Source organism: Prinia subflava (assembly GCF_021018805.1).
Source record: "Prinia subflava isolate CZ2003 ecotype Zambia chromosome W unlocalized genomic scaffold, Cam_Psub_1.2 scaffold_22_NEW, whole genome shotgun sequence".
NCBI classification, from domain to species: domain Eukaryota; kingdom Metazoa; phylum Chordata; class Aves; order Passeriformes; family Cisticolidae; genus Prinia; species Prinia subflava.
The window spans coordinates 2391944-2410195 of record NW_026960606.1 but is presented as its reverse complement, the minus strand read 5'-3'; the positions used below and the strand labels follow the sequence as shown (position 1 = coordinate 2410195).

The window sequence follows — 18252 nt, the reverse complement described above, 5'->3', positions numbered from 1 at the left end:
GATGTCAGTTGCTCTTCTCTCATCCACCACATCTGTAAACCCTGTCATATAGAAGGCCACCAAATTTGTCAGGATGATTCACCCTTAGTGAAGCCATGTTGGCTGTAACCAATCATCTCCTTATTTTCCTTATGCCTTAGCATAGTTTCCAGGAGGATCTGGTCCATGATCTTGCCAGGCATTGAGATGAGACTGCCTGGCCTGTAGGTTCCTGGGTCTTCCTTACTTCCCTTTTTAAAAATGGGGGTTATATTTCCCCTTTTCCAGTGCACATGAACTTGTGTACCGCCAGGTTCCTTAAATGATCTCAGACCTGATCTTCTCCTCTAGCAGGGAGTTCCTTATTTTCCCATTTTCTGCCTTTGCCTTCTGCAACTAGGGTGGTGTGGCTGGAACATCTGCTGGTGAAGACTAAGGCAAAAATGTTGTTGAGTACCTCATCCTTCTCCATGACCTGGATAACCAGGTCTCCCCTGTCCTTTGGGAGAGGGCCCACATTTTCCCTAGACTTCCTTTTATGACCAATTTACCCACAGAATCTTCTCTTGTTGCCCTTGGCATCCCTGGCCAGGTTTAGTTCTGTAGGAGCTTTAGCTTTCCTAACCTGATTGCTGGCTGCTCAGACAATCTAAATTCCTCCCAGGCTACATGTCCCTGCTTCCACCCTCTGTAGGCTTCCCTTTTGTGTTTAAGTTTGTTTGTCCAGAAGCTCCTTCTTCATCCATGCAGGCCTCCTGGCATTTTTGCTTGATTCCCTCTTCATTAGGATGCATTGCTCCTGAACTTAGAGGAGGTGATCCTTGAATATCAACCAGTTCTCTTGGACCTCCCTTCCAGGGCTTTATCCCATGAAACTCTACCAAGCATATCCCTGAAGAGACCAAAGTCTGCTCTCCTGAAAACCAGGGCAGTGAGCTTGTTGTGCACCCTCCTTGCTGCTGCTCTAAGGTTCTCAAACTCCACCATTCCATGGTCACTGCAGCCCAGGTTGTCCTTGAGCTTCACATCCTCCCACCAGCTCCTTCTTGTTAGCGAGAACAAGGTCCAACATAGCACCTCTCCTTGTTGGCTCCTCTATCACTTGGAGAAGGAAGTTGTCATCAACATATTCCTGTAAACTCTTGGATTGCTTGTACCCTGCTGAGGTGTTGTCCTTCCAGCAGATACTGGGGTGGTAGAAGTCACTCCCTCTCATGAGGACCAGGGCTTGGGAACTTGAAGCCACTTTCATCTGTCTATAGAGGGCCTTATCAGTTTGGTCTTCCTGGTTGGGTGGTCTGTAGCAGACCCCCACTATAATGTCACCTGTCCCTCCTCTTCCTTTAATCCTGACCCATAAACTCTCATTCAGCTCTTCATCCATTCCCAGGCAGAGACCCATTCACTCCAGCTGGCCATTGACATTTTCATTTTGTCACAAGTTCTAAAGGACTAGAACGAGTATGTTATATACATGCAAAAGGGGTTTGAGGAAAAAAGGAAACATGTTCAATTGTGTCAGTCCACACCACCTGAAATACAGGTACCTTATATAAAACCTGGAGATGGAAGTGTTAATTAAGGTATTTTCACAAAAATCCAAATTAGAACCCAAATGGGAGAGGCCACATACTGTCTTAATGTGTTCTAATTTTGCTTTTAAAGTTGTATGAAAAGGAAATTGAATATACCATTCTCATGTCAAATGAGCAATGAATAACCAACCAGTCTCAAATATCTGCATTGGAAAGAATCTATATACCAAAGACATGAAGTAGAGCATCTCACTACTCTTGGTGCTGTTAATCCAGACCACAACTGCATGGCTAAGTATAAAGTCAATAGACAACTCACTGTGGTATAAAGTTAACAAGACTAAAGGGGAGGTATGTGACACAGACTTTTATGGGATGGGTGACCAAACCTTGGAAAACCCAGTGAAAGAGCTTTCTTCTTGCAAATCAGATACAGCTCAAAAATCTAACTTTGATAGAGATAATCAGCAAGAGGAAAGTTCATTGTTCCAACACTACTAACTGTTATTTAACATTTCATTCCAGTTGTTGTGTATGGTTGGACACAGGATTTCAAGTAAATAGAATATATGTTACTGTAACATGCAAAAAAATTCACTTTCACCTAGATATGCTTTTGACTAGAATAGACTTAATTTTCGTTTCAGTAGCTGCTACAGTGCTGTGTTTTGGATTTAATATGAAAATATTGTTGATAATACACTGATGTTTTAGTTGTTGCTACATAGTGCTTACTCTAAATCAAAAACTTTTCAGTTTTCCATGCTCTGTCAGCTGAGCTAGTGCACAAGAAGTACAAACCAGAAGATTAAAAGGCTACAGCCATCAGCAGAAGTTGCGACTTGACAAGAACAGTTAGTGGCCTGTCTGTGTGGACACAGAGAAAGAATACAATAAAGGGTTATAAGACCCTAGGTCAAAAATCACCATTGGACCAAGAGGTGTGTGCAAGGTATGTGAAGAATGGGTGAAGAACATGTGCATAGACTACGAAGGCATAAAAATCTAGGTTTTTCTTTGGGGTCCCTCTCCAGAAGCACCCAGGTTGAGTTGACCTGCTGCTGTACCACTCTTAAATTATTTATTTTTATAAAATCAGATGCCTGAGACTCTGCTGTGGGAAACCTAGGGACAAGCCTGAAGAAGGAGGAAGCACGCCTGAGAGTGAATGTGTGTTAGCAAGGAGTCAAAAGGGGCACCCATTGGCTCACTGGAGCTGCCTACTACAAAGGGACTCTGGTCTAAGCAGTTAAAGTCTCAGGTGGTATGTGTGTGACTCCTTGAATGGTGTGAGAATTCTCAGGCATTGGCTTCTCCTTTAACACAGTTCTTCACACACAAAACTCTTCCAATAACTCTTCAAATCCCTTTGTCTCTCAAGGGTTTATTAGCATTAAACCCAAAAAGTTGCATAATGCCTTCCCTTCATTCTAACAAGAGAGTCAGGCTACAGCATGTGCTCTGCACATTAGTAGCAATTAAGCTATTAAAAAAAACCCTAATACCTGTGTCATGTGAAATGTATTCACATTTTCAGAAGTTAACTGAACACTAACAGAATAGTTGTTTCAACTGCAATTTACTATGGATCTTCATTTCAATCCTTCCACTTCTTGAAGCATCTTACCAGTTCCATCATCTGCATCATTCTGACCCATCTCCCAAATCTCTGATTTTGTTCCAAAGCCATCAGTGGCAGAAGACTCCATATAGTCTGCAGGGTTAAATGTCCTAGAGTTTTAAAAGTTTAAAAATGGAAGAGAACACATAGGTCATTCAATGAACATAGATGTCATCTTTTTTATCTGAAGTTGCATTAGGTTTAACTTCTTGATTTCCACATAATCTTGACAGTTTTGGTTTCAAAAATTTTTCCTCTATGAGCAGACACAGTCAAAAGAGGGAGAAAAGAAGGGGAGAAAAAAAAGTGAAGACTTAAAAAAAAATACTGTAGAGAAACTGAACCAAACCAACAATTTCTGAAATAGCAGTTAACAGCATCCCTATTCCTCCAGTTTTATAAAGCATTAGTTTATATGCATAATGATAAGCCTTTCTCAGCTGATAGTTTCTCAGAAGGTGACTTACTGATGAGAAACCAGTATCATGTCCTTTCAGAGCACCAGACCTGTGCATGACAGGAGTCAGAACACCAGTAAGACTATTTCAGAATGCACTCTTAACACCAATGCAAAAAAAAAAACAAACAGATGAAGCTAAAGGTGAAAAAGGATCATTGAAGAAAAACCTCTTTTCAGTTTATCATCTACAAATAGGAACAAGAAGAATTATCAGAAAAGTAGAATGAATCTTCTGTTCATCATGACATCAATGATGTTACATGAAATGTCATTAAAGGCAAACACTGAGTGAAAGTAGTGGAGGCTACACTTCATGAAGCAAGTTATTCCACCAAAACTGAGAACAAACTTTAGAGCTGCTGAGTAACTTCTTTTGATTTTGTTTTAGGGTCAATATACGTCCAAACAGCTAAAGCATGAAGCTTCAAAAACAGGAGAAAGTTTAGAATCACTCATCTTTCTGGTTTTATATAGAACTTGAAAGTTCTACATTTCACTGAAAAAATCTTTTTTTAAATTGACCTAGAACTATATGCACCACACAAAACTTTCAGTCTCCAAGACACTACTGATGGCTACTACTGATAGGTACAAATGGGTTCCCCAAGTTTGAGATATTAACATTGAGTAAACTTACATTAGGTTTATGTAGGTGTGTCTAGGTAGTAATACTGGTTTAAGACAAAAATAATCCATTAATAATCTAAGACATTTTGAATTTTTGTATCTATATAGGTTTATCAAACATACAGCAATATTAAGACACACAGTGGCAACACTGTCAATTAATATTGCCAGTGAGTTTGATCCTTGCCAAAATCTGTGCTCTGTTTCTTACCCCATGCTTTGGGCTGAAAACTTCCCTGCTCCTCTCCCTCTGCCATGTCCAAACCTTAGGAGAGAAAACACCATTCAACAGCTACAGCAGAGGAGCCACCAATTCCTAATCTGTCACATTAGAAAACATAACAGTTGAAGAAAAAAAAAAATACTGTGGTTAAATATAATTTACTTCCCAAATTTCCCTAACACATGCAAGTAAGCCACAGTTCATCTAAGACTTTGTGTCAGTAGGACTTGCAATTCTTTGCTATCTTTTCTGTATCTAGTGAAGTAGCTCTGAATGCCAAGAGACTTTACCTAAAGAATCATCCCATGAGACTGCTATTGCCAAATCATCAGACACTGTTCAAAATTTCATTTTTTTCCCCTCTTGCCTAAATGCTTTAAAATTCCAGCCTCCCTGCATACCTTGATCTCTCAAGAAATTCCATCATTTCTTATCTGTGAGAAGAAAGTTTAAATATTCCATTTGCTTCCTTCTCTGACTCAGCCCACCCCTACCCTCCTGTGCTTTCACCAACCTGTTCCAACACATTACTTCTGTTTCCCCTTTAAGCATAACTACTAACATGAAAATTATCCAGTTCAAATTACTCAAACTTCCTTGTTAACACTCACAAGAATATTAATTTCTATTTTAACACAAACAAATATTTGTTACCTCCAATTTCAGTTACCAACCTCAGTTTACAAGCTTCTTAATATAGTGAATGGCTTTATTTTTGCATGTTGTATAGTGCCAAGAAAGCATGAAAATTTTTGTATTACTTAAACATCCATAAAGTACACGTCTATGCAAACTGTTAGAAACTATTTCTTACATGTGGCATATTTCTATATAGTTTTGGTGGATTTTTTTTATATATAACTTAAGTATCTGAGGCTTTTTCAGTTTGTTGGGTTTTTTTGAGGGAGACTATGTATATTATTTGGTATTACAAGAGTTGCTGCTGAGAACAAAGTGATGTTTATTTTAATGACAAAATTATGCGGTTATAAAAAGTTACTGAACAACTACAAGCTTACCAGAGCACAAAAGTTATAATCCTAAGTCACTGATATACTGGTTGTCCAAACATCAGAATTACCTAAGAAAGGCTTCAAATTTGGATCAAAATTACCCCTTATTTTGAGGGGTCCATCTAAACTGAATAAACAGTAGCTCCAAGACATGGTAAATTCACTTTCAAAAGTTCCTATTTTAATGACTTTCCTTTTCCTCCCCTCACCACTTGTTCTCCTCCTTGCCCTAGTTCATTATCAGTGTTTTAAAAGACATTTCTGGACCTCTAAAATACTGTGGTGGTTTGACCTTGGCTGGAGGTCAGGTGCCCACCAAAGCTGCTCTTATCACTCCCCTCCACAAATGGACAGAGGAGAGATCACTCACCAATTACCATCACAGACTAAAAAAACCTGATTTGGAGAAATTAATTTAATTTATTACCAATCAAAATCAGAGTAAGATAATGAGAAGTAAAACAAATCTTTAAAACACCTTCCCCCCACTCCCCCCTCCTTCCCAGGCTTAACTTTATTCCTGATTTTCTACCCCCTCTCCACCAACAGTGCAGTGAGATGAGGAGTGGAGGTTACAGACAGTTCATCTCATGTTGTTTTTGTTGCTGCTTCCTCTTCAGGTAAGAGGCCTTCCCCTGTTCCTGCATGAGGTCCTTCCCATGGGAGACTGTCCTTCATGAACTTCTCCAATGTGAGTCCTTCCCACAGGTTGCAGTTCTTCATGAACTGCTCCAGCATGGGTCCCTTTCATGTAGTCACGCCTTCAGGAACAGGCTGCTCCAGCATGGGTCCCCCATGGGGTCACAGGTCCTGCCAGGACTCTGCTCCAGCACAGACTTCCCACAGGGTCACAACCTTCTTTTGGGCATCTACCTGCTCCAGTGTAGGGTCCTCCACAGGCTGCAGGTGGGTCTCTGCTCTCCTGTGGACCTTCATGGGCTGCAGGTAGACATCTTGCAGGTCTTCACCATGGGCTGCAGGGGAATCTCAGCTCTGGCACCTGGAGCTCCTCCTGCACCTCCTTCATTGACCTTGGAGTCTCCAGCACTGTTTTTCACATACTGTCATTCCTCTCTTCCTTGGATTCAATTACTTCTGTGCAATATTTTTTTCCCCATCCTTAAATATGTTATCACAGAGACATTACTACTGTCGCTGATTGGCTTGGCCTTGGCCAGTGGTGGATCCATCATGGAGCCAGCTGGCATTGGCTCTGTCAGACATAAGAGAAGATTCCAGCAGCTTCTCGGAGAAGACATCCCTGTAGTCCCCCCCTCCCCTTGCTACCAAAACCTTGCCATGCAAACCCAAGGACTTCTGAGAAATTTCAAATTAGCAGGATAGCTTTAACTGGATTTTGATGAAAGGGTTTACTCCTATTCTACACAGGATGACAACCATGTAAACCTGCAGAGGAAGGATTCTCATCTAGCAATGCAGAACAACAAGAACACAGAAGAATGAAGTCTGACACTAGGCCATTTTTCCCTCTTTGCACTCTTCACAATCATCTGGAGAGAAGAGACAGAGATTAGGAAAGGGGTAACAACTGCAACCTGGCAGTTGCCATTCCTCTTCACTGAGCCCACACATGGAGCTGTGCTCTTTGCTCTGTCATAAAGTGTCCTAGACCCTGCTGTACCCATCTGATAACTCAGCCTTCTAAACCTCCTTGCACAGCCTACCTCCTCTACTGCTCTTCTCTCCTTCACCAACCTAAAACCCACAATCTGGGAAGCTGACCCATGGCATTACAGGGTTGCAACTTTAGAAGTCAGTGCACTCTGGATTATCTTTCTGCCTAATAAATATTGGTTTTGTTGGTTTTCTTAAAAGAGTAGAAGCAGCTAGAAAAGTTTACTTGGGGACACTACTTCCTACAGCTATCAATACAGTATTAAACACCGTTTACTAATGATGTACAGAAGAGAGAGCAAAAGTTTTTTTACAAACTCAACTACAAGACTGACTGGGAGCTGTAAATCACAGTAACAGTCAAGCAGAAATATTTTTGAGTGAGGCAGACATTAGGTACAAAGAGAGCAGCTGGAATAGCTAGCATGAAATTAGAAATAGATTTTAGAAGAGGAAGTAAGTCTCCCCAGCCTCCCAAGTGCAAAAGTCTGAAAAAATAACTTTAGCATGTTACACATAAGATGAAGTTTTAGCAAACAAGGCATATGTAAGATACTATAACAGGATGGGCACAATAAACTACTGGCTAAAAACAGCAATAAGAACTTCTAAAAATTTTAAAAACTGCTAGAAAAACATCATGTTCCTGAAGCTCCATGCAAACTTACACTACTAGTCAGCAAGGCATTTTCAAGGTGATCTGGTATAAAAAGTTAATTCCAAACTTGAATTTCACGTAGACTCCCTTAACTTCATAAAGCTGTGTATATGCTTTCTGTCAAAACTGAAATTAGGTTTAATCAACAAATGCAACAAAAAGTATTTTAGTGAAGACAAAAGAGCAGTACCAAACCAGCAGGGTTAGCACTAAATTCAAATCTGTAAGACACTTATGAAGAACTGATTCAAAATATGGGACAGTGAGTACCCACTACTGAAAGACCACCCTGACACAGAACCTCATACATCATGGTCATTAATGCAACATGCCAGGGGGAAGGGCTGATATTCTCCGACACAATCAAATCACTACTATAGTCTTAAATTCTCATGCTAAGAAAGTTACTTCGCTGCCAAAATTAAAACATGGCCTTAAAACAATTAAAAGGCACACAGCCTTCTAACATAGAAAAGATAGTCACGAAGCAACTGTGAATGGCCATCAGGTATTTCCAAACTTTTGCTACTTTTTAACAGTGACTAAAGGGTCAGCGAGCAAACAGGGCTTCACACAATTCAGAGCAGGGACCCATATTCTGAGCATGCAATCCCACAGTAACTTAAATCCATTTAAATCAGAACTACTAAAACAGAAGTTTCTCACTAGTGATCACAACTGCTTTTTTCCTGCACTAAACTTTGGGCATACTGTCAAAAAGTGAGCACAAAACCACCATCAGAAAACAAAATTATTAGGTCACTGTTGTATTGGCTCTTCAAACGAGTTTCCTGCTTGCTAAATGCCAGAAAACCGGTCACCTTTACACAAGAATAAGCCACCAAAACCCCTGTTGTCCCCAGCTACCATGTTGTCTGCCCCCTTTTTATTTTTTTGGCTTGGCTAATTTTAAACTTAGATCAATCCTCTAATAAAGATCAAATGTACCAGGAGACAGACAAGATCAATTACTCCCAGCAGTAATGCCAGTTTATGCTTTTAACATAAAAAAGTATAGCTTTAACATTACTGTAAAATATGCATAGATATGATTTATATTACAAGAGCCAATGTTCACTAATTTTTTTTCCTGTGCTAATTCACAATCAGCAATTTTTCTAACAACATTTTTATATACTGACAAAAAGAAAACAAGTGATGTGGCAATGGCTCAATAAATCTTCCACTGAGTCTAAAGGAATAGACTTTGATACAATCAATCAGCATATTGAGCACAAAAGCAAATAATGGAATCAGGCAAATAACAAAATTACATACACCTCCGTCAGTTGACTTGGTTCACATTAGCCACCACTTATTCAATTTATATTTTTCTTTTCTGGAATGAATTATAGAGAAGTCAACCTAAGCAGACAGTGAGATTTTGTTTCCACTAAAACCCACTGGGAGTTAAAAACAGTCATAATTACAGAATCAAGACTTCACTCTGGTACCATCCATGCATACTAAGAATTGTTCCTCTCATACACAACTATTCTTCCCACAAAACAAATGCACAATGTGGGAACCCTAAAAATCCCCTCAGGGAAACTTCCTGGCTTTGCCCTGGAAGAATGTACCAGTTTCCTTGCCTAGGCTGAGAGAAGACTTCCCCCATGCTGCCTTGCAGAACTACTGCCAATCTATCTTAGATTGCTCCCCCATTGGCCACTTAACCTGCCCACCCCAATTGTTCATCCCTCATACCTCTCCATAGGTTGCTTCCCCTTTGTACCACCCCCATGGCTTCCAGCCATTGGTCACTAGACCCCATACTTAAGCCGGTGCAGAACACATGGTCTTGTCTTCTGTCCCTGATCCCTTCAGCATGCTGAAATAAACCTTGCTGGAAAATATCATACAAGAGGCCCTTCCTGTCTTTCCTCTGCTGAAGCACATGTGTGTGCATGGACCCAAAATGGCTGTTCCTGTGGCCTGCTCTGAGCAGCTTCTGAAGGAGACGCTTCGAGAAGGTAGCAGCATTTCACCATCCTGCCACAATACTACAGCACACTACATGGAAGCATGAGAAAGGTATGTAGCATCACAATTCAGATTGGAGCACTCCATTAATTTAGTAATCTATTCTGTAAAAAATTCAGTTTGCTGAGCTTTCAGACCTAAATCTTTCCACTGTATCACAGATGATTTATTTTGAAATTCAGATTTTCACACTGACAGGTTTCATTAGGTGAAGACACTTTGTCTTGGGTTGAAAAATGTAACCAAAATGTGTATTCTATTTTCATCTGTTGAAGTCGGTTGGGAGATATTGTTCCTTATCTCTTGTAACTCTAGGGGTGGAAAGAGGGCAGATGCCCTCTGTTAATGGGACACCTGATAACACCAGATAAGGCAGTGCCTTATCTCTTCCTTAACCCATCATCCTCTGCGGGATATCACCTGTGAATGGGCCATTTAAGGCCTCTCACATGACTGATAACATTACTTCCTTCCATTGTGAGATGCTCCACCCAGTGGGAGGAGCCAAAGCCTTTCCACTAGGATGAAACCAGCAATCCCAAACACCAAGATAGCCTGTTTCCACTAGATTCCCAGAGGATGACTGTACCCTTTTCTTGAAGATCATTGCTACTTCAACGAAGCCACATCTGTCACTCTGGGAGGACTTACTTCAGGCTGCTTCCAGCACCCTGACCAACAGGGTGGCAGGTTTGCATTCTGACTCTGTAAGTGGTCCTTTGTACTATTGCATTTATCTTATTTTATTTTCATCTTTCTTCTTGTTTGTTCTCTCTCTATTAAATTGTATTTCTGACTTGGAGTCTCACTGGTTTTGCTTTCAAACCAGCACACTTTAAAGTTAAGAAATAGGCTTAAGAACAATAAGGGAAGGCAGACTAGGAGTGCAGGCAACACCTTAGATTTGCGCTTATCTCTGACTACACAATAAGCAAATAGTCCTGGTCTCTGCTTTGGAAATACGGAGCCAGTCATCCTCCCAGCAGACACCAAGGTGACAGAAGTTTAAGCCTTACAAAGAGATAAGAAGGCTAAGTATAGAAAATTCATATTCTAGGTATTCCATATTACCAAAACAAATGCTGAAGTTATAATCAAATATATCTTGATATTAATTATATATACATTAAAATTCAAATAGTTTTGTCTTATAAGTCATCATAAAGCTAGAAGCATTACATCAGTTTCATAACGCATGTACTCTAGTAACCATTTTTAGAATCAGAATAATTAAGGATGGAAAAGACCTCCAAGATCAAGTCAAACTGTTAACACAGCATCAACATAACATGTAACCGAATTTCTTAGAGATCGTGGGCATGATGTGCTGTGGAATGAGATTTGAGCTATCCCAAACTGGGCCTCAGATTTGGGCCTGCTAGGCCTCAGATTTGGGCCCTGTAGAAGTAGATAAGCTTTGTGGCGCAGTTAGAAATTGGGTTAAGGTGTGGGCATAGACTGTATAGGGCAATTAGAGTGAAGATACGGTCCCTGCCTTAAACTGAAATAGTTTACATACTTGTTCACGCTGAATGCCAATAAGAATGCACATGCAACTGTAAATTATTTTGCACTGTATAAAACCAGCCATTTCAGGAATAAAGAGGAGAACGTATGTTTTAACTACACTGGTTGTATCTGTGTTTGCTCCGTCTCCAACCCCAAATAGAGACCCTGATTTCAGTCTGGCGCCCGAACAGGGACTTCTCTTCTGCGTTTTATTTTTGCTTAGATGCAGATTTTATTTGATTTTATTACGCTTAAATGCGGATTTTATTCTGATTTTTAAACTTTTCATATCAATATGAATCTCGCTTGGATGCGGTGAAAGTCTCTGCCGCTTGGGTTTTCCTTGTGTGCAAGATTCGGACAGAATATTCGAACGGGCCACAAGCAGCGCTGAGCTTACAGAGCTAGGGTTGGAGAGCGTGGTTTTCTCTGCTTCGCTGAGACGGGAACAAAGACACTCAGTGGAAGGAAGAGGTAAGCTGCTGGCGTGAGTGAAAGAAAGGAATTAAAAATATGGAGAAGGATCTTCGTGCAGCAGTGCAACTCTTAGCAACAATTGCCTCTAAAAGGGGTGAAAAGATAAAAGAAACTGAAATAGGACAGTTAACCCTATGGGCTCGGAAAAAAGGAAAGTTAAACCAACCATTGCTTCTTTTTAGTGAAGCAGAATGGAAGGAAATAGGTGAATTATCATGGGACTCTGTTATTTCACAAGGGAAAGAAGCCAAGTTTGCTTCAGAGTTAGGCATGATTTGGAAAAAAGTGATAAATACCTTGTAAACGTTCGCTGCAGAACGCCGAGCGGCCCAGGCTGCTATTTTGGCATTAGAAAAAACCACCCCTCCCCCTCCGATCCGGGGGTGTCTCTCTCCGAGCCAAAAGAGTTGAAAAAACCATCTAAAGTGGCGAGGTTTTTCAGTATAAATTTCACTCATCCCGTCAGAGGGAATGCAGCTCCGTTGTGCCCCTCCCTGCGTGAGATAGTGGATACAGCAACGAGCCACGTGAGCCAAGCTCAGGAAGTGCCTTCTTCAGCTCCCGGAGAGAATGAGAGCAAACAGGAAACACCTCGGTCGCCGAGCTCAGGGGACGTGGTGAAAGATGAGGAGGCAGGCGGGGCCAAAGGCGGGGCTGAAGGCAGAGCAGGGCAGGCTCAAGTGACACAGCAAGGAGGCGGAGTTCAGGGCGGTGCCGAGAGCGGGGCGGTGCCAGCTTTGTCTCCACAGGAAAAGGAGCTGACATCACCAGCATATGTGATGAAAACAAATATGGCAGCCCCCATGCTGACTTCCGAAAACTCGGACCCGGTCTGATCTAAAGCCCCTGCACCCCCGCAGTGGCACCAGCACAGCCCGTCACCCATCCACAAGCATCCCAGTGCCCCTGCCAGAATCCGACTCCAAGAGAGAGTTTTCTGAGCCCGACGTTCATTGCACACCTTAACCACCAGAAAAAATGCAGAGGTTGGATGAATTACAACAAATAATAGCTAAACTCGCTGAGCTTTCTAATCGCCAGAGCCAATTAGAGCAACAAACAATTGAAGCATCCAGGATTTCTCCACAAAAAATACACATTTTGCCAGCTTTTCCTTCTCTGCAATCTAAGCAGGCATTGCCGCCTGCTGCCCAGCAGATGACGCTGCCTGCCAGCCAAACAGACCCAATTCAGAAACGCTGGGCTGGCGTTATGAAAGACGCTATTTTAGACGGAGACTTCACATCTGCAAATTCTATTGCTTGCCCAGTTCTAATTGAGCAAAATACAGCCAAATGGCAACCACACGAATGAAAAGTTTTACAGTCTGCCAAACAAACTGTAATAAACCACGGAATTAGATCCGAAGCATCTAAAAACATCATACAATACATTTTTAGAGCCGATCTTCTCTGTCCAGCAGACTGTTCGAGTATTGCAACCTTGCTGTTAACACCTTCGAAATTTCTTATTTTTGAGAGAGAGTGGAGACGTCTTGCCACTGAAGAGGCAAATAAGCATCAAACACTAGGAGATCCATTTTATGGTATACAGCCAGATATGCTGACCGGACACGGTGCTTATGCAACTACCAATGTGCAACTAACATTTCCAATTGAAATTCATCAGCTGTCTCAGACATTGGCCCACAAAGCTTTGCTACTGGTGCCAGACAAGAAAAAGCCTGCGTCATATGCAAATATTAAGCAAGGAGCTACTGAACCCTACGGCCAGTTCATCGATCGTCTATCTGCAGCTTTGAAAGATGCCCCAGATCTACCCACAGATGTGCAAGAACATCTGTTTCGTTCCCTTGCTTTTGAAAATGCCAATGCACGCACCAGGACTGTGTTAGCTTCCTTTCCCCAAGGCGGTGGGGTCAATGAAATGTTAGTAAGAGCAACCAGAGCAGAACAGAAAAACCAAACGGCAGCATTCACAGCAGCTACGATAAATGCAATGCAACAACAGGGACATATTATCGCAGCTGCATTGACACGAAAAAGCATCAGCTATTCCAGCAACAACAGAAGACCAGCATCTGGTATTGTTTGCTTCCGCTGCAGTGAGACAGGCCATTTCAAGCGAACCTGTCAAAAGACGGTGTGGTGTCACAAATGTAACGCAGACACCCATGCCACTGAAGCTTGCAGGAAGCAGGGAAACTTCAAAGTCAGAGTGCTAAGGCAGTGCGCCAGGACACAAATCGATGCCTTGACCCACAAGATCCCAAAAACGGTTTCTTAAACAAGAACAGGCCTGCCACATGGGGAAGTCTCGGTACAGATATAACAACAGCAGAAGAAGTTACCCTACAGAACAAAGAAGTAACCCTGATTCCCACCAATGTGTATGGACCAATGTATAGCACGATCTCTCTAGTTAGAGGTTTATTGTTAGGAAGATCCTCCACAGGCAGACAAGGTGTAATCGTGGTTCCAGGAGTCATTGATGCAGATTACACCAGACAAGTGACAATAATGGCTTATGCTTTGCAGCCACCTGTAACCATTCCAAAAGGGAGCAAAATTGCTCAAATTATTCAGTTTGAAAATATTCTACTGCATCGTCAGCTACCAAAATGAGCCAACTGAACCAGAAAGAGGAGATGGGAGCTTTGGATCAACCGACCACAATGTCTTTCTTACAGTAAGGCTGAAAGATTGCCCACGCATCACAGTGAAATTACAACATGGTAACCAGATCGTCACCCGATCACCACTTCTCGACACAGGCACAGACATTTCCATTATAAATCAAATGCACTGGCCACTTGACTGGCCTCTGCAATCTCCCTACACCCACGTTGTAGGGGTGGGAGGCATGAGTATCCCTTCAATGAGCGCAGACCCTATCAGTATTATCTTTCAAGACAATCAGGTCATTGTGGCTCAACCCTACGTTATACCTTTGCCCGACGAACTTCCAGGATTGCTAGGCAGAGATGTGCTTTCTCAACTGGGAATGTTTCTAACCACTGACCAGCATTTTCCTTGATGGCCGCTGCAGAGCAGCCACCCATTTTAAAAATCACCTGGTTGACTGAAACTCCTGTATGGGTCGAGCAGTGGCCAATGACAGAAGAAAGGCTGCAAATTACTAAGCAATTGGTACAAGAGCAACTAGAAGCAGGTCACATTCGGCCCTCAGTGAGTCCATAGAACACACCAATTTTTGTTATCCCTAAAAAATCAGGAAAATGGAGATTATTACATGATCTCCGCAAAGCCAACGAGCAAATGCAAGCAATGGGTGCTTTACAACCAGGCCTGCCAGCACCAACTATGATACCTCAAGGGTGGAACATCGTAATCATCGATTTAAAAGACTGCTTCTTCACCATCCCGCTTCATCCACAGGACAGTCAATGCTTTGCCTTCACTGTGCCATCTGTCAACAGAGCAGCCCCAGCACAATGATATGAATGGACTGTACTTCCCCAGGGGGGCCGCAACTCACCAACAATGTGTCAATTATTTGTTAACTGGGCCTTGCAACCCATTCGCCAGCATTTTTCTAGTGCAATGATCTCTCATTATGTTGATGACATTCTTATTGCCACCAAAAAGCCATTGGCAGAAACAGAGTTAAACTGGTTGATTGCACAATTGAAACATCGTGGACTGACTAGCTGCAGAAAAAATACAGCGATCAGCTCCTTGGAGATACTTAGGTTGGCTGATCACAAGTGCACAAATTCGCCCACGGAAGATCACTTTACACACCAGCATTTCCACCTTACATGATGCTCAGAGACTTTTTGGAGACTTGCAATGGGTTCGTACTATTGTAGGAATCACCAGTGATGATTTACAACCATTTCTACCGTGGCTTCATGGTAGTGATGCCAGCACCCCTGAAAGTGTACCCCTGAAAAACAAGGAGCTTTATTCAGGTATCAAAAAAGTTGCAATGTGGTTGGAGTGCTCGCTGCATAGAGCATCTTCCACTGTCACTTTTCCTGTCCAACGCTGATGCCTGTCCATTTGCCATTGTTTTTCAACGGCAAAAGAAAAAGGGGGAACACCTGTCCAAGTTTAGGTCAACAGCAAGTGTGTTAGAATGGGTGTTTTTACCTGTGCAACCAAAGAGCTGTGTTGTGACCAGAATAGATGCCCTTGCTGCATTGATAAAAAAGGGCAGAGACAGAATTGTAGAGATAGATGGAAAGGAACCAGCAGACATCAGTGTTCCTGTGAGAAGTGAAGATTTAGAGTGGAAGTTGAGACATTCTGTCGCATTGCAAGAAGCGTTGTTGGGTTTCACAGGTGTGGTTCACAATCAGCAACCAAAAGGCCCGATGTGGACTCTAATCACGCGCTATCAGTGGCTAGAGAGACCTTTGTGCTCCTTGACACCAGTTAAAGGAAGAACAGTTTTTACTGATGCCGGCCGAAAAACAAGAAGGGCTGTGTGTGTGTGGCAACAGCAAGGAGAATGGATGCAACATTTACTTAAGAGCGAAGCAGGAGACAGTCTGCAAACCCTTGAACTGAGAGCAGTGTGTTGGGCTTTACAGACCTGGAACAAAGAACCACTCAGTGTTGTTTCAGACTCTTTATATGTAGTTGGAGTTGTGCAGAGTTGAAGATGCACTCATCAGGACCACCCAGAATCAGCGCCTTGGAGAACTGTTTTTGCAATTAAGAAGTGTACTGAAACAGCGTCAGCATGCCTTTTGTGTTATGCATATTCGCAGCCATCAGTGTAAGAGCAGTTTAGGAGAAGGCAATGCACGAGCAGATGCTGCAGTCAGTTGTGTTGCCCATGTCCCTCCTGAAAACCAATTTGTGAGGGCTCGCGACAACCATGAGAATTTTCATCAAAATGCTAGGGCCCTGCGTCGTCAATTCCAAATTTCCCTGAATGATGCACAGGGGATTGTGTGTGCCTGCCCCCAATGTAGTCATCACGGGCCTGGCCTTGGTCTGGGTATGAACACAAGGGGAATGAAAGCTTTAGAATTGTGGCAGATGGATGTAACTCATGTTCCAGAATTTGGAAGATTGAAATATGTCCATGTCACTGTTGATACCTATTCTAAATTTATCTGGGCCACAGCGCAGTCAGGCGAGAGCTTTGCACGTTGAGACACCTATGTGCCTGTTTTGCAGTGATGGGTGTGCCTGTAGAAATTAAGACCGACAATGGTCCAGCCTATGTCGGTCAGTGAGTTGCTAGATTTCTGCAGAAGTGGGGAGTCAAGCATACCACCAGAATTCCTCACTCTCCCACTGGTCAAGCCATTGTAGAAAGAGCTAATCGTACCCTGAAAGAATATCTAGCAAAGCAAAAACAGAGTGATGAAACTAACATAACTAGCCGATTATCCAAGGTACTGTTCACTTTAAACTATTTGTGTCTAGCAGAAGGAACAGAAGAGCCTGCGGTCATCATCCACCACCATGCAGTGAAAGAAGGAAGACCGCAAGCAATTCCAGGGCTTTATGTATATCACAAAAACATGCGAACGGCAGGGACCGAGTCCTGTATTATTTAATGGTCATGGTTATATGTGTTTCCAAAGGAGAAGCAGGACCTGATTGGGTGCCGAGCTGATTTACCTGTGCGTGTCCGCAGTCAGAGATACCAACTAACAGTGATAACCACAGTGACAGCAGTGATTTACCTGAAGCACCTCGAGACGACCCAGAGACTGTTGAAAATTAATTGTTAAATCAGAACAAATAGTTATACCGTTGCAGTTATACGATTAGGTTTATGATAAGTCATTGTTAGGATTTAAGATTAAGTAATAGGCAAGTGTTATTTGTTTTGCTTTTCTAAGAGAGACAACTAAAACGATGGGCAGAATGTTAGGTGTTGGAATGTTTATTTTAGTTAATGTTTTAATAGAAAGAGGATCAGGAATGCTTGAGATTGACCCAAGACAAAACATGTGGGTCACTTGGGCCAATCAGAGCCAACAAGATTCCTTTTGCTTGTCTATAGCCACACCATCAAATCCTTTTTGGACTTGCTTGATTGGGGTCCCAGTGGACTCCATGACAGAGTTCAGAACCTGGTCTCAAATCAAAATTAATCCAAAGAGTGTTTTAGGCACACAAGCTGTTGCCATTGCACAAAATCTTTCAAGTTGCTAGTACTGAGCCCCAAGAACTTGATCTTTTAGGTTCTATGCCGGGAAATTACTGTTTGATCTTTGGACATTTTATGATAAATTCAAGCTTCCTAATTATAGACAAACGTCAACTGAAACATGACAACACTTGGTTATCTCCCCAGTCCCCATTGCATTATAACTACACTGAATATTGCAACAATTGGACTGAGTCGGTGACACCATTAACAGGTGTTGCGAGAAAATTACCACCAGGGATCTTTCTCATTTGTGGAGATAGAGCCTGGTCTGCAATGCCCCAAAAAGGTATAGGGGGACCGTGTTATTTCGGTAAACTGACATCGTTTGCTCCTAGCATTCATCAAGTTTTAGGATTGTCTCAAAAGAACCCAACGAGTCAAACGCAGTATGTTGTTGGAGTCTAGAACATCCCTCTGGCCACCCTAGAGG

At 42.2% G+C, this 18252-nt stretch overlaps 1 protein-coding gene across 17 annotated transcripts in view; it reads right to left on the bottom strand.

Annotated features, from left to right (window-relative positions):
* LOC134564852 (ubiquitin-associated protein 2-like) overlaps positions 1–18252 on the bottom strand; it is a 240390-nt gene that overhangs the window by 139282 nt on the left and 82856 nt on the right. For 2 of the 17 annotated variants that reach the window (XM_063424095.1, XM_063424096.1), the window contains exons 1-2: positions 4434–4543; positions 3142–3245 (exon numbers count right to left, since the gene is read on the bottom strand). The exons of 13 other annotated variants lie outside the window; for them this stretch is intronic. In XM_063424095.1, the coding sequence (XP_063280165.1) occupies positions 3142–3245; positions 4434–4507 (178 nt within the window). In that variant the 5' untranslated portion in view covers positions 4508–4543. Of the gene's footprint in view, positions 1–3141; positions 3246–4433; positions 4544–18252 lie in introns of those variants that run through there. 2 more of the 17 variants (XM_063424098.1, XM_063424097.1) reach the window with 2 other exon arrangements.